This window comes from Lynx rufus, unplaced genomic scaffold (assembly GCF_022079265.1).
Source record: "Lynx rufus isolate CCGP_SWC_20201006 ecotype Redwood Valley unplaced genomic scaffold, mLynRuf1.p SCAF_4, whole genome shotgun sequence".
Taxonomy (NCBI): domain Eukaryota; kingdom Metazoa; phylum Chordata; class Mammalia; order Carnivora; family Felidae; genus Lynx; species Lynx rufus.
In genome coordinates, this window is record NW_025814856.1 from 141,785,869 (window position 1) to 141,801,160 (window position 15,292).

At 41.8% G+C, this 15,292-nt stretch overlaps 1 protein-coding gene across 1 annotated transcript; it reads left to right on the plus strand.

The window, feature by feature from the left end:
- The first annotated feature begins 1,010 nt into the window (after positions 1-1,010).
- LOC124523195 (hyaluronidase-4) lies at positions 1,011-13,060 on the plus strand. The gene is made up of 3 exons (XM_047095038.1): positions 1,011-1,964; positions 10,958-11,047; positions 12,650-13,060. Exons 1-3 carry the CDS (start codon positions 1,011-1,013, stop codon positions 13,058-13,060), a joined length of 1,455 nt encoding a protein of 484 aa, XP_046950994.1.
- Positions 13,061-15,292: the final 2,232 nt, after the last annotated feature.

The window sequence follows — 15,292 nt, forward strand, 5'->3', positions numbered from 1 at the left end:
AGCACACCGCTTTGCGGACGGAAATACTCAAAAGCCACAGATTCCATGGAAAAAAACCTCCGTCAGCCAGACTTCCTGGTTGTAACGAACCAAAACAAAACCTCACTGACTTGAGCAGAGAAGTGCTGTCCCATAGGGACAATCCTGCCACTTAACACCAACACCATGGATATCAGGCTCTGAATGCCCCTGAGAGGCCCTGCCATTTATGGACGCCGGAATTTCTGGCCCCACCACCTTTCAGGCTCTTTGATTCCCAAGATCTCAATTCAAAGTCCAGAGTAGGATGGATCCTGACTGCGATTTCATATCAGCACCCTAGCTGCAAGGAAGGCTGGGAAAGCATCTCAACATTTTTGGCTTAGTGAGATAATACAAAGTTATTATAAGAGGGGCGCCTGGGTGGCGCAGTCGGTTAAGCGTCCGACTTCAGCCAGGTCACGATCTCGCGGTCCGGGAGTTCGAGCCCCACATCAGGCTCTGGGCTGATGGCTCGGAGCCTGGAGCCTGTTTCCGATTCTGTGTCTCCCTCTCTCTCTGCCCCTCCCCCGTTCAAGCTCTGTCTCTCTCTGTCTCAAAAATTAAAAAAAAAAAAAAAAAGTTATTATAAGATTAAATGAGATGAATATTTTATAAAGTACTTAAGCTTAGTGCCTAGGATTTGATGACTTTTCAAAAATGATAATGGGTATAATTTTACATTTTTATTTGATCATAAGCTTTCTCAAGAGCAACCACAAGTTAATAACCACATCTTATTCACTTTGTATTCTGGGCATAGGGTCTGAAGTTCCATGAATTTTTATTGAATTGCATTGCTTGCCCCTGAATGGAAACTCAGTCACTACACTTGCTTCTGTATCTCAATTTATGTATAGTCCTCTTTAAAATCTAATAATATCCACCTAGTATTTGAGTCTTTTTCCTCAAAATTATCACTAATAGAAAATTACTTCTCCCTACAGGTCTTCCACAGTACCTTAAGGCGGAAGATAAGGTTTTATCTTATCATGAAAGTATTATCTGAAGGACAATTAAGGTTTTGTGTTGTTCAACCAATACATCTCACATCATGGCTGCTCATATTCTTTATTCTGAAGTCTATCTCTTCTCTAAAACCTGCCCGACTTCCAATTTATCAAAGGAAACCTTTTATAGCTGCTTGGAATGCTCCAACGGATCAGTGTTTGATAAAATACAATATAAGACTAAATTTGAAAATGTTTCAGGTGATTGGAAGCCCACTGGCCAAGGCCAGGGGACAAAATGTCACCATATTTTACGTCAACAGATTGGGATACTATCCATGGTATACATCACAGGGGGTTCCCATTAATGGGGGTCTCCCTCAGAACATAAGTTTGCAAGTACATCTAGAGAAAGCTGACCAAGATATTAATTATTACATCCCTGCTGAAGATTTCAGTGGACTTGCTGTTATCGACTGGGAATATTGGCGACCCCAGTGGGCCCGTAACTGGAACACAAAAGACGTCTACAGACAGAAGTCAAGAAAGCTGATTTCTGATATGCAAGAGAATGTATCAACTACTGATATTGAATATTTAGCCAAAGCAACATTTGAAGAAAGTGCAAAAGCTTTCATGAAGGAAACCATCGAATTGGGAATGAAGAGTAGACCCAAGGGCCTATGGGGTTATTATTTATATCCTGATTGCCACAATTATAATGTTTATGCCCCGAATTATACTGGGTCATGCCCGGAAGAGGAAGTGTTGAGAAACAATGAGCTCTCTTGGCTCTGGAATAGCAGTGCTGCTTTGTATCCTTCTATTGGTGTCAGAAAATCTCTCGGAGACAACGAAAACATTTTGCGCTTCTCGCAATTTCGGGTGCACGAATCCATGAGGATCTCCACCATGACATCCCACGATTACGCTCTGCCTGTGTTCGTTTACACAAGGCTAGGCTACAGGGAGGAACCTTTATTTTTTCTTTCTAAGGTAAGACACCCCTTGCTGAGGATGGGGGGGGATTTCCTCCCTAACTCTAAAAGAAACATTTCTTTTGTTAATTATGTTCACTGAAGAATTCCCAATTAGTGGTCTTTTAGAAAGGAGCCTAATTCTTTCTTTGACTAGCCATCCTCTTAGACTCTTTACTTATGCAAACTGAATTTTAATGATCTTATTTAGAATTATTCTTTTAAGGAACACAGTATGGAGGGAAGGTTTAAAGGTGATAACAACTATTATTGCCTCCTCCCCAGCTTTGATGACCATCCCTCGCTATTGGCCTTTATTGAAACGGCTGGTGGCAAACAGGCTGGGAAATCAGAGAGGATGTTTTAAAATGGAATAATTTGGGGCGCCTGGGTGGCTCAGTTGGTTAAGTGTCCGACTTTGGCTCAGGTCATGATCTCCCGGTTTGTGAGTTTGAGCCTGGCTTCAGGCTCTGTGCTGACATCTTGGAGCCTGGAGCCTGCTTCAGATTCTCTAGGTCTCCGACTCTCTCTGCCCCTCCCCCCACTCACACTCTGTCTCTCTCTCTCTCAAAAATAAATAGGGGTGCCTGGGTGGCTCAGTCGGTTGAGTGTCCAACTTCGGCTCAGGTCATGATCTCGCAGTTCGTGAGTTCGAGCCCCGTGTGGGGCTCTGTGCTGACAGCTCAGAGCCTGGAACCTGCTTCAGATTCTCTGTCTCCAGCTCTCTCTGCCCCTTCCCCCACTCACACTCTGTCTCTCAAAAAATGAATAAACGTTAAAAAAATAAAATGGAATACTTTGCTCACACACGTGGAAGTGTAATTGGAAGAATTCTTGCTTCTGGCCTCACCATCTAATGTCAAGAGAAAAAAAAAGTTTTTCTTTTCATGTATAATACCAGTTTTCATAAAAGGTGTGAGGCACAACAATGCGAATATATGTAACACTACTGAATTGTACCCTTAGAAATGGTTTGGGTTATAAATTTTATATGTGTCTGTTTACCATAATTAATAATTTTTTAAACTAAAAAAAGTTTTTTCAAGAGGCTTAAGGGTGAATCTGCAAAAATAGGTGGCTCTACAGATTTAGCCCCCCCCCACCCCCCCACCCCACCCCCCCATTCAGGTGGGAGATGTGTGATAGTCCTCAGGGACTCCTGGCTGCCCAAGAACAAAGGAAAGGGGGAAAACAAAGGGTTAACTGATAGAGCTCATAGTCTGCAGGACCTAAGTCTCCATCACCCCTCCATAGTGATGTGGGAAACACAGGCAGGAGGAAATGGCAGATAGAACTAAATTTCCTTATAATCTGCAGCCCATTGACAAATACTTGAGGCTGGCAGAGTAAAACGTTTCTCCATGAACTCCCTGCTGTCTTAATGCTAATGCTTTCCTAGAGGGAAAAACAACCTTAGCTTGACAATAGCTAGGCCTCCAGTATCTTGGGAATCTTCTTTAGCATATGAAAATCTCACTGGAAACTTCCCCAGGACTTCCCCCCACCCCCAATTCCATAGTATATAACCAGTCTCTCCTCATGGCCCCGGGGCAGCAACTCTTTCTGCCCATGGGTCCTGTCGCTGTGCTTTAATAAAACACTTTTCTGTACCAAAGACATCTTCAAGAATTCATTCTTGGTCGTCGGCTCCGGACCGCACTGTCACCCCCCCCCCAAAAACCTCATCATTACCCACAAACCATAAGGGTAACTTTTAAAATAGATGAATTTTCAGCCCAATTTCTCTCCCTTTTTCTCTCTTTGCTACTGTAGTTACTCAAATGGAAACTTCTAGAGATAAAAATCTAAAAGTGGATGCCACTCTAACGGTTGGACTTGGGCAATTATGTGTAAATTTTCTATGATAAGAAAACTGGAGACTTGTTCAGGCTTTCACATGGGTATTTTAAGATATTACTGGGTACTATGAGTTTATCACACTTCTTCCTTTCCCACCATTACAAGTTTCAATTCACCAGCGTGTATTAAGATATAAAGATGTTCTGAGTGTGAGACCTCTAAAGGAGGAGGCTCAGGACATACCCAGGTGAGGGCTTTAGCATGACCACTAGGCATGTATGGTGCCTTTAGAGAGTACAGCTTAATCCTCAGAGGAGGAAAAGACGCGATGTATCAGGATTTGGTAGATGCTATGCCTTGGATGCCATTAATGAGACGAGTAAGGGAAAAAAAGTCTCTATTGTGAACTGATATTTGTACTTCCCAGAAAAGTCAGCAACAAATGATCAAGAATGATAGGAAATCAGTACTGCCTGGTAGGTTTACAAAGTTATCTAGATCTTTACAAAATAGTCTTGACCCTGGAGCTTAAATACTACTTTCTTCTATGAAACTTCGTTTCCTTTTCTATATTTGGCTCAAACAAGTTTCTATCTTTAGTGATAATAAATTCACTTTTGGAAGAAACAACAAACTTTAAGGGACAAAGTGTTCATTTCAAAAGATTAGTTTAGACTATTGGTACATTCTGCACAGTCTGTAAACCTAGATAAGTTTCCTTGAGTAGTCATAGCCTCAGAAATACTTGTTCTAAGTAAAGAAGGAACAACAGTTAGGGTCTCATCTAACAACAGTTCTCTTTGGCAGTCCCAGGACTCATTCTGTATCATTCTGAAAACTTTCGGAATGGCAAGGTATTTCCAAATGTTTTAAACCCTCAATTTACCCACCATTTTACTGTATTCTCCATAAAAATTCTGCCCACAAAATTTAAAAAAAAAAAATTTTTTTTAACGTTTATTTATTTTTAAGACAGAGAGAGACAGAGCATGAACGGGGGAGGGTCAGAGAGAGAGGGAGACACAGAATCTGAAACAGGCTCCAGGCTCCGAGCTGTCAGCACAGAGCCCGACGAGGGGCTCGAACTCACGGACTGTGAGATCATGACCTGAGCCGAAGTCGGACGCTTAACCGACCGAGCCACCCAGGCGCCCCTGCCCACAAATTTTTAAAAAACCTGATATTCATTTATACCAAATCATAAGTGACTAATAATGGCTTCCATGTCCAATCCTTTCAAAGATATCTGCACTGTATTCTTTTTAAGATTATTTATTTATTTTTGAGAGAGCGCGAGAGAGAGAATGAGTGGGGAAGGGGCAGAGAGAGAGGGGGCAGAGGACCCAAAGTGGGCTCCGTGCTGACAACGGAGAGCCTGATTTGGGGCTCGAAACCATGAACCATGAGATTATGACCTGAGCTGAAGTCAGACACTTAACAGACCAAGCCACCCAGGCACCCCAAAGATATTTTAGTTTTAAGTAATCTTTATACCCACTGTAGGGCTCGAACTTAAAACCCTGAGATCAAGAGTTGTATGTTCCACTGACTGAACCAGCCAGGCACCTAGATATCCGCACTTTAGAGTGTGTGTGTGTATGTGTGTGTTTGTACATGTGTACACACACATATACAGTAAAACCTCGGATTGTGAGTAACTTGTTCTGTGAGTGTTCCGCAAGACAAGCAAACTTTTCTAATAAATTTTAACTTGATAAATGAGTGATGTCTTGCCATACGAGTAGTACATGATGCCCAACTTCATATGATCACAACTGAGCCAATGGGTCTCTCTCTCTCTCTCTGTCTCTCTCTCTCTCTGCAGGGATGTGGGCAGTCATTTCCCATGCTCCGATGGTCGGTCACAGGCTGCGTTGTTTGGCAGAAATCAGTGATTTTTCAGAACGTTGGAAGGTGCCCACAACTGGCACTGGTGTATTTTTTGTCAGTTCAATGTACCTATGGACAGTTCTTTGCTTTTCCGTTCAAGAGTAAGCTTAGGAATGCTTTGCTTCATTCTAGATCAGGCTACCTGCAGATAGAGACCATTTCCTCTGCTGCCTTATTTCCAGTTACATTAAATAGAACATATGGCAAGAATTTATTAATACTAAACTATAGTCAACATCCATTAGTGATGGTGCAAGTCGTCCTACCCAATAACCTTCATCTCTCTGGAGGGTTTGATATACAAGTGCTTTGGATTACAAGCATGTTTCTGGAGAGAATTATGCTTGCAAACCAAGGTTTGACTATGGTTAGGATTAGAAAAACAATTTATCAATAAGTAGCAAATTTCTTAAGCTGTCAGACCTCAGTGCCTCATTGTTTTAATCTATAAAATGGGACAGTATTACCTGCCCTACCTACCTATCAGGAGTATTATGAAAAATCAAATGAGAACATTGTATATGAAAATGTGAGGCACTACAAAAATATATGTGGTATAGCTGTCACTTTTGAACAGGTACTGGAGCCTAAAACTCGGAAAGGGAATATGTAGGAATGGAATCTGTCAGCAGCCATTGCTTGATGGGATGACATAGGGGCAGTTAACACCTTATTTCACATCAAAGATTGTCTATGCTACTCACATCTACACAACCTAAATATAACTTGATGCTATGTTTTAAAAAATAATGAAAGGACTTTTCTTGACTAATAGATTTAAAGATGTTTTTCTCTAAAATTAATTAACCTTCCCTCTGCTGGTGCACCAAGGGAAGCTCGTTAGTGATGTTCCAGTTCCCCACAGTGGGCACCTTCCTTACATGCACTGTGCTGAGCATCAGTCAGTGAAACCCGAGTATGGAGAAAACACTAGGACCTGGAAGATTTGTTGCTGTTACATCATGCACTATTGTCTTATTTCTTCTTTTGTATGACATCCCTCATGTGGCTCATGCTCTCACGTGCTGTCTATTCCCAGAGGCATCTTACCTGTGACTTCCCTCACTGAAAAGTGTCCTTGCTCTTTTGGTCCCCAAACATAGCTGCTCTGTGATTCATTCAACACCCTGCTCTCAGCTAGGTGACAGTGGGCTAATTTGGTAGACAAATTTGCATTAATATCTGCCATTGACTCCTCATCTCCAGTCAACATGTGCATGAAGACGTGCCATTTTGAATCCCTTCCAATAAACTCTACTCTGATAATGATGCTAAAGGACACATTGGGAAGAAACTAACATTCCCAACTGATAATCAACTTGGGAAGGTGTGGGTTTCACCACAAACACCTGCAGCTTCCTTACTTGCTGAGTATGGATCAATAACTATCATTACGAAATGTAAATGCTGCGTCTCCCTCTTTCCTCTGATAACAATGCTTTAACCCAAAGGAATTCATGGGAGATTTGGGGTTTCCAGCTCAGCATGGTAAGAAGCTTGGACGTTGCCACTCCATCCTAAAAAGTAAAAAGCAAAACAAACTGAAAAATCAACCCCTCTTAGATTCAAAGAGAAGTGAGGACACAGAGCCAACTGCTGCCCTCAAAGTTAGGCAGGTAGGTGAGCATAGAGAATCACAGCTTATTAGGTCAGAAACCTCAGTGGGGACCGCTGCCAGAGTTGGGAAACCTGAACTGTTATGCCCAGAGATTCCTGATCCCCAAAGACCACCAGGGAGCCGAGTCTGATGTAAAAGCAAGAGAGCCTTTATTCGAGCTAGCTCAAGTTCAATCCCCTACCTGCACGGACGCAGCGGTGAGATACCAAGGAGAGAGAGCGAGTTTCAAAAGGACAAAGGTTTTATTGGGGCCTAGGGGCAGTTGGTGAGGTAATGGCCGTGGCCTCAGCCGATTGGCTGGGGAAGGGTCCGAGTCCTGTTAGGCAGGTGGGGGGGGGTTACTCAAGGGGAGGAGGTGTGGTCAAGGTGAAGGACACAGAACAAGATGGAGTGGGCCGCGTAGGCCCGCCCTTTCAGAACTATAATTGACGAATTGCTGGAGGCTCAGTGTGAAGTCCAGGGGACTCAGTCATGCGTAGGGGGGATATACTTTTGTGAGTTCTACCTCCAAAAGCTTATCAGGTACTCACAGTGAAATCTCATGCATCTGGTAGGGAGGAGGAGGAAAAGAACCATTTTGAATACTTGAGAGCCTTTTGTTCTTTTTTGTTGTTGCTGTAAGTTTTTTAAAATTTATTTTGAGGGAGACAGAGAGCAGGGGACAGGCAGAGAGAGAATCCGAAGTAGGCTCCTTGCTGACATGGGGCTTGATCTCAGGAACTGTGAGATCATGACCTGAGCTGAAATCAAGAGATGGATGCTTAACTGACTGAGCCACCCAGCTGCCCCAGAGCCTTTTATTCTTGTTAACAAGGTCTGCCCTCAGGAGAAACTATTTTAACCAGAGCCAAACCCCCTGGGGACTTACCAGAGACTAAGTGAGCTAGGGGAAGGGAAATACTCAACTCTAGTTGGCTCTAGTCTTCCACTAGGGAGAAGGTAAATGCCCTGCTCTAACCCCATCCTACCTGAGAAGGGGGAAACATAACTGATCAGCTTGTGAGTTTCACAGTCCAGAGGCAAAGGCTCACTAAAAGACTGAGACTTAATCATAGGACTATAGAACCCTTCCATTCCCCCTACATCTTACTAGCACATTACTAAGTGCCTACTTATAGCAGTTCCTTTTATGAGCTATTTGCCTATCAAGAAAAGATTAAATCATGTCTAGCCATCAAAAAAAAAAAAAAAAAAAGCTACAAGACATTCTAAAAGGCAAAAACAGAATTCGAAGAGACAGAGCAAGCATCAGAACCAGACTCAGCTATGGCAGGGATGTTGGAATTATCAGACTGGAAACTTAAATCAACTGTAATGAATATGCAAAGGGCTCTAATGGATAAGGTAGAGAGCATGCAAAAAAAGGTGGGCAATGTAAGCACAGAGATGGAAATTCTAAGGAAGAATCAAAAAGAAATGCTAGAGATCAAAAACACTGTAATAGAAATGAAGAATGTCTTTGACGAGTTTATTTAGTAGACTTCACATGGCTGGGGAAAGACTCTCTGAGCCAAAGGATATCTCAATAGAAACCTCCAAAACTTAAAAACAAAGAGAACAAAGACTGAAAAAAACCGGAAGAGTCAAGAACTAAGACACCTGGAAAGGGTGTAACATACATGTAACAGGAATTCATGGAAGGCCATTGGGAGATTTTGGCCCCTCTGATTACATCCTGTGAATATGGCTTCACTGCATTCAAAGTGAGTGGAGGGAGGAGTCCTACTCCATTATATCTTTGCCAAAGGAGGCAATGGACACGGACCCAGTAGAGTACTCCTTCTGGGCACCACATGGCTGGCTCCTGCTCTGTCCCATAGTCATCATATCATAGATAATCTTCAAAACCATTTCACTTCCGCTAACTCATTAAAGCCTCATGAAACTCCTTCCTTTCTTGTTATGTCAGGTCTGACCTATTCAGCAGACACTGTGGTCACAGAAATGGAAACAGATGTGAGCCTGAAAGAGAAATTAGTTCAAACCAAAATCTCTTCCTTTTTTGAAGATTTCCAGAAAAAAAAAACTTAAAAAAATGAGATTGTAAAGACTTTAATTTGAGTGGACTATAAAAGTGTCAGATAAGATTTCTCTCTCAAGTGTCGATATTAATATAAAATGCCCCAGGTAAAATTCAATTATAAAGTTCTGGTTTTATTCCCCACCAAATCATCCAGTTACATTTTCCAGCATATAACTGGTGGAAATTCATCCTTGGAGTAAAAGGTGGATGCTTAGTATCTTTTTTTGTTTTTTAAAGTTTATTTATTTATTTTGAGACAGAGACAGAGAATGACAGGGTCTGCACTCTCAGCACAGAGCTCGACCACACGGGGCTTGAACTCATGAACTGTGAGATCATGACCCACGCCAAAATCAAGAGTTGGATGCCTAACTGACGGAGCCACCCAGGCACCCCTGAATGCTTAGTAGCTTAAACAGTGGGAGAGTATACTATAATTCAGTAACTTTATTTAGGAAGCCTACCATAGGAACTTAAATTAGAAAAACAACTGTTAGGGGAAAATCTGTTATATGATGGCCAACAGGACTGATGAGGAAATTTCAGTCCCTGCCTGAAGACTTCTCTTCCAGGTTCTTGTTCCCACCCTGTTTGCCTCAGGCACCAAATTACTACTAATGAGGAATGCGGAAGTAACATGGTAAATTGTCCCCTCTGTTGATGTTCTGGGCTCGAACGTCTGGAGAATGATCTCCTCTGAGCCCACCAGTGTAAAATAAACCTCCTCCTGCCTTCCAAGATCTCTGAGTGCCGCTTGGTTCTTCTGCCGGGTGATCCAGACCAGTTCCCGTAACACAACTTCATACCTTTAAATCCTAATTGCCTTCTGAAATGGCCTTGCTTCATGTTAATCTTTAAACACTAAAACAATAATCTTTTAGGACTACAAAACCCAAATACCCCTGGTGAGATTCTATTTTTGTTTACCTTAACCATATTGAGAAAAAGGCTGGCAATTTGACCACGACTAGATGAATCACAAATAAGGCCCATTAAATCAGATACTTTGAAATGATACACAAATAATTTCAGAGACCAAATATAAGGGCTGGACCAAATCAGCCCTTATGTTACTTTGCCTGGCCTTGGGATCCAAGTGACACAAAACCCCTCTGAGTCACTGCAGGGGGGAAGTTCTTAGGAAGGTGGGGGGGGGGGGCGTTGCACACTGGAAAGAGAATTTAGCCAAAAGGAAGGTGAGGTATTCTTCACATTTAGAGAAGCAAACACTTTTGTAACACTCTGGGTCATGTACATAAGGCTGGTTTGTGTGCATGTGCCCCTAGATGACTTCGATTAAACAGCTTCTGGTGGCTATTTACATACAGGCTGATTGTCATCAAAATAATATCTTGTTTGGCAAAATACAAGATCTTCAAAAATATTTAATGTTTTTCCATATGATTATGGAGTGTAATTTTTGAGCCTTGGTTCATTCAATATGTGTGTTACTCTAAGAAAGTGGAGAATAAGGATGCTTGGCTGGCTCAGTTGGTGAAGTGTGCAACCCTTGATCTCAGGGTTGTGAATTCGAGCCCCACGGGTGTAGAAATTACTTAAAAATAAAGTCTTAAAAAGAGTGGAAAATCATCCTATTATAATGAACTCAGCCTCTAACCCTAATCCCTGGCATGCTGTTTTATATCCAAATGAATAATAAACTCTACTCTCTTCAATCTAGCAAGATCTAATCAATACTATCGGAGAAAGTGCTGCCTTGGGAGCTGCGGGCATTGTTATCTGGGGAGACATGAACTTAACTTCATCTGAGGTAAGGCAGTACCTCAAAGGCATAGTTAATATTATTTAAAGTATTTGTTCTTTTCTTCTAGAGCTAACTCCAGTTGGAACTCTCCTGGCTCCCACAATAAACCAGCTTTAGAATTAAAGTCCAAATCGGTGCCCAACACGTAGAAGGTGCTCAATAATATTATTAACATTTGTTAAGATAGTAATCAGAATACTGACATTTTTTGACCATTCATTATAGGCTACGATTGTGCTAAATGCTCTTTGTTTTGGACTTAGTTACTTACTGGTCATAATAACCCTTATGAGGTACGGCCTACCATCCTCATTTATAGAGGAAGACACAAGAGAGGAAATCCAACTAGAGTAACATCTAGTTAGGCTAGTTAATGGTGAAGCTGGCATTAACCAGAGTTTGACTCCGAAGCCCTTCCATTTAACTACTATTAAATGTGCTATATCCTATTTTGAGAAGAAGGAACAGATGGTATCTTTTTAATCTCCACATTGAATGTATTTGTCCTCTATGGGGAAATTAGCTAAAAATTAAGAGCGTTTAAAATGAGATTTATATGTCTCTTCAAATTTCTCCCACTTCACATATTACTTACTCGAAGAAGTCTTCCTAGTTTTCCCCAATTCACATTAGTCACAATCTCTTCTGTATTTCCAGATGTTGTTTGTTTATATCTCTATAGTGTGATACATTTTCCTGGAATTGTAATCCTTGTATCCTCAAAACTTTGTTAAATTGAATTTTTTGCAAGTTCATGATGCTCTGATATTATTCTTAGAATTTCAAAGGCTCAGCTTGTTGCTGCCAAGATATCTTTCATGAAGCTGTGATAATATAAGGTTAGGTCTCCTCTGTCCAATAGGAGAATTAGGTAGAAATGGGGAGAAGGAATTCCTGACTCTCCAGGTGTGATAGTTCTCCTCCAGCCCATGTGACTCACGAGAAGCACTTCCTCAGGAAGTTTAATGCAGGAAGTGCATAAACCAGGTGGTCTCTGTTTAGAACACGTAATGGAACCACAAAAAAATGATCTAGTCATCCTTCTAAGCTTTCTTGTGTTTGAATTGTATACACAAATTCTAGAAGTCTAGAACCCAGGGCAGTTGATATTTGAGCATAATTAACAGGAAAATCCAGGAAGCTACAGGTTGACAATAAATCTGTAGAATATGAGGATTCAGGTTCCTACACAACCATGAAAGGTACCACAACACCCAAAAGGTGGCCAGAGGACAGCAGCTGTGGCATGATTTCTAATTTAGGTTTGTTCTTTTTTTTCACATGCATTAACTTGGGAGCTAGAGGGAGAAAAAGAAGATGTAAGTTGGAAGCAGGCAAGGTCATTATATGCTGACCCTGGGGCCCATTTGCAAGTTCAGTTGCTTAGCCCCTAGTGTAACAAATGTTCCATCTCCTGCCCCTTGGACCTTTCATCTTTTCTGATCTAGATCCCCTGTGTTACAGCACCTGAGCCTAAGAGATCAACCACTGGCGCCAAGATGTTTGTTAGGTGTCACTCGAGTCCAAAGAACTGCCTCGTGGGCATAGATGTTCTAACCCTCCTGGTGCCAGAAAGAACACTAAACCCATTTGTTTCTACATTTCTAGGGTAACTGTACAAAGGTGAAGCAGTATGTGAGCTCTGACTTAGGGAGCTACATAGTCAACGTGACCAGAGCTGCTGAGGTATGCAGCCTTCACCTCTGCCAGAGTAACGGGAGATGCATAAGGAAGATATGGAACTCTCCGGATTACCTTCACTTGAACCCTGCAAATTACCACATAGAAGCCTCCGAGGATGGAGAATTTACCGTGAAAGGAAAAGCATCTGATACAGACCTGGAAGTGATGGAGGAGAAATTTTCCTGTCACTGTTATCAGGGATACGAAGGAGCTGACTGCAGAGAAACGAAGACGCTGGATGGCTGCTCTGGGGTTTTCTCTTTTTCTGGCTCACTGATAACACTATGCCTGCTGGTTTTAGCAGGTTATCAAAGCAGTTGGTTGCGAGATAATTGAGTTTAAAGGGAATTGTATGGCCTGTAATCACTTAGAGAAGAGAGGAAACTTAGGACAGTTTTTTTCTCTTATGAAATCCATTGAGAAGTATCGTAAGTAGACATTATGTATGTCACTTAACATAAACAGGAACATACTGCTTTATTTGACTCTGATTTGGCTGAGAAACCAGATCCAGGAATAAAATCAGTGCACTCTTCTTCATTACTGGAATGTTTAAGTTGTGTTTAAACCGGAGCTAGTATATTTTAGTCTTTATATGAACGTGTGTGTGTGTGTGTGTGTGTGTGTGTGTGTACACACATATATTTAATTATTGGTTTCAAAGACTGTTTTTTCTGGCTAGCAACTTATTAAAAAAATTTTTTTTTAATCTTTATTTTTGAGAAAGAGAGAGACAGAGTGTGAGCAGGGGAGGGGCACAGAGAGAGGGAGACACAGAATCCGAAGCAGGCTCCAGGCTCCAAGCTGTCAGCACAGAGCCCAATGCGGGGCTCGAACTCATGAAACGTGAGTTCATGACCTGAGCCAAAGTCGGACGCTCAACCGACTGAGCCACCCAGGCGCCCCTCTGGCTAGCAATTTATTAAGGACAGATTACTAATTATCTGATTCAACAGAAGAGGACACTGCAGGGTATGAACTGGTCACTCAGTCTACTGAAGAGGACCAAATGCAGAGTGTCTGTTCTAGCCTTAGGTTCACACTGGGCTTCTCTTCCCCACCTGAGCTCATTGAGCACAGAACCAGGTCCTGGTGTGACTTCTCATAGGGGTGCAGAGATTGAGGCAAGGGGAGCTGTTCCCAATTCATTACAAAGCCGTCTCTTCTAATATGGTGTTTCTCTCACCCACTATGAGTTCTTCTCTTACAGACCCTGGCAATGTAAATACTGTGAAAGGCTTCAGAATAGTATCCACACTTGCCTAGGCTGACATTGCTCTAGATCCAGAAATTGATGTTTTGCTAATAAAAAGGTGGTTTGTGTCTTTGCGAGCAAAAGTCATCACTAAAAGAAATATTTAATAAACAGTTAAGGGACCTAGAAGTGCTATTGGGAAGGGGTCCTACCAATAAATATTTGATATTTTGACCCCATATATAAGTTTTGAGCAGTGTGGTTATAAGGTCAATTTGAACTTAATTTGAATCGTGGTTTCATTACCCATCTGGACGTGTGACTCTGGGCAAGTTATTTATATTTCCCATTTTCTCGCTGACATTTGATAATATAATTCTCACCTCAGTGAATTATTCTGCAGAGTAAATGGAATAGCATGTCCCATGCATACTTTGGCTCTTAATAGATGTTGCTAATCTTCAAGTATCTCCCTTGATCACCAAAGTAATGGAAACACATGATAAAACAGGGTCTTGGGTAGTTTCCTCTTTCTGATGTTACGTTCTGTTTATAACCACTTATGCACTGTGTTCTCTTGAGAGGCATGTACAATTGATAGGATTTCCTTCCCCTGGAGAAAATCTCCTCCGAAGGTAAACCCAAGATAGGTATGATGCTATTTTGGAGGCATGAGAATTGATTCAGCCTCCTGTTCCACTTCTCCCTTTCTAGAAACATTTGCAGCCCAGGTGTGCTGTTTGAATTCCAGGTCCAGCTTGTCAAAGTTACCGACATGGTTAGGGTCCAATTTCTAAATTTTTTTTTTTTTCAACGTTTATTTATTTTTGGGACAGAGAGAGACACAGCATGAACGGGGGAGGGGCAGAGAGAGAGGGAGACACAGCATCGGAAACAGGCTCCAGGCTCTGAGCCATCAGCCCAGAGCCTGACGCGGGGCTCGAACCCACGGACCGCGAGATCGTGACCTGGCTGAAGTCGGACGTAGGGTCCAATTTCTAAATGTAAAATACAAACAAAACAACATAAAAACCTTTTATAATACTATGAATTAAAAATATCATTGCACAGATTAACTTCTTTTTTTTTAGTTTTTTTAAAAATGTTTATTCATTTTTGAAGGAGAGAGAGACCGAACGTGAGTGGGGGAGGGGCAGAGAAAGACGGAGACACAGAATTCAAAGCAGGCTCCAGGCTCTGAGTTGTCAGCACAGAGCCTGACACGGGGCTCGAACTCATGAACCATGAGATCATGACCTGAGCTGAAGTCGGTCGCTTAATCGGCTAAGCCACCCAGGCGCCCCACACAGATTAACTTCTTAAAAATCAAGATTTTTTCCAAATCAAAGTTGATATAATCACATAATAGAAAA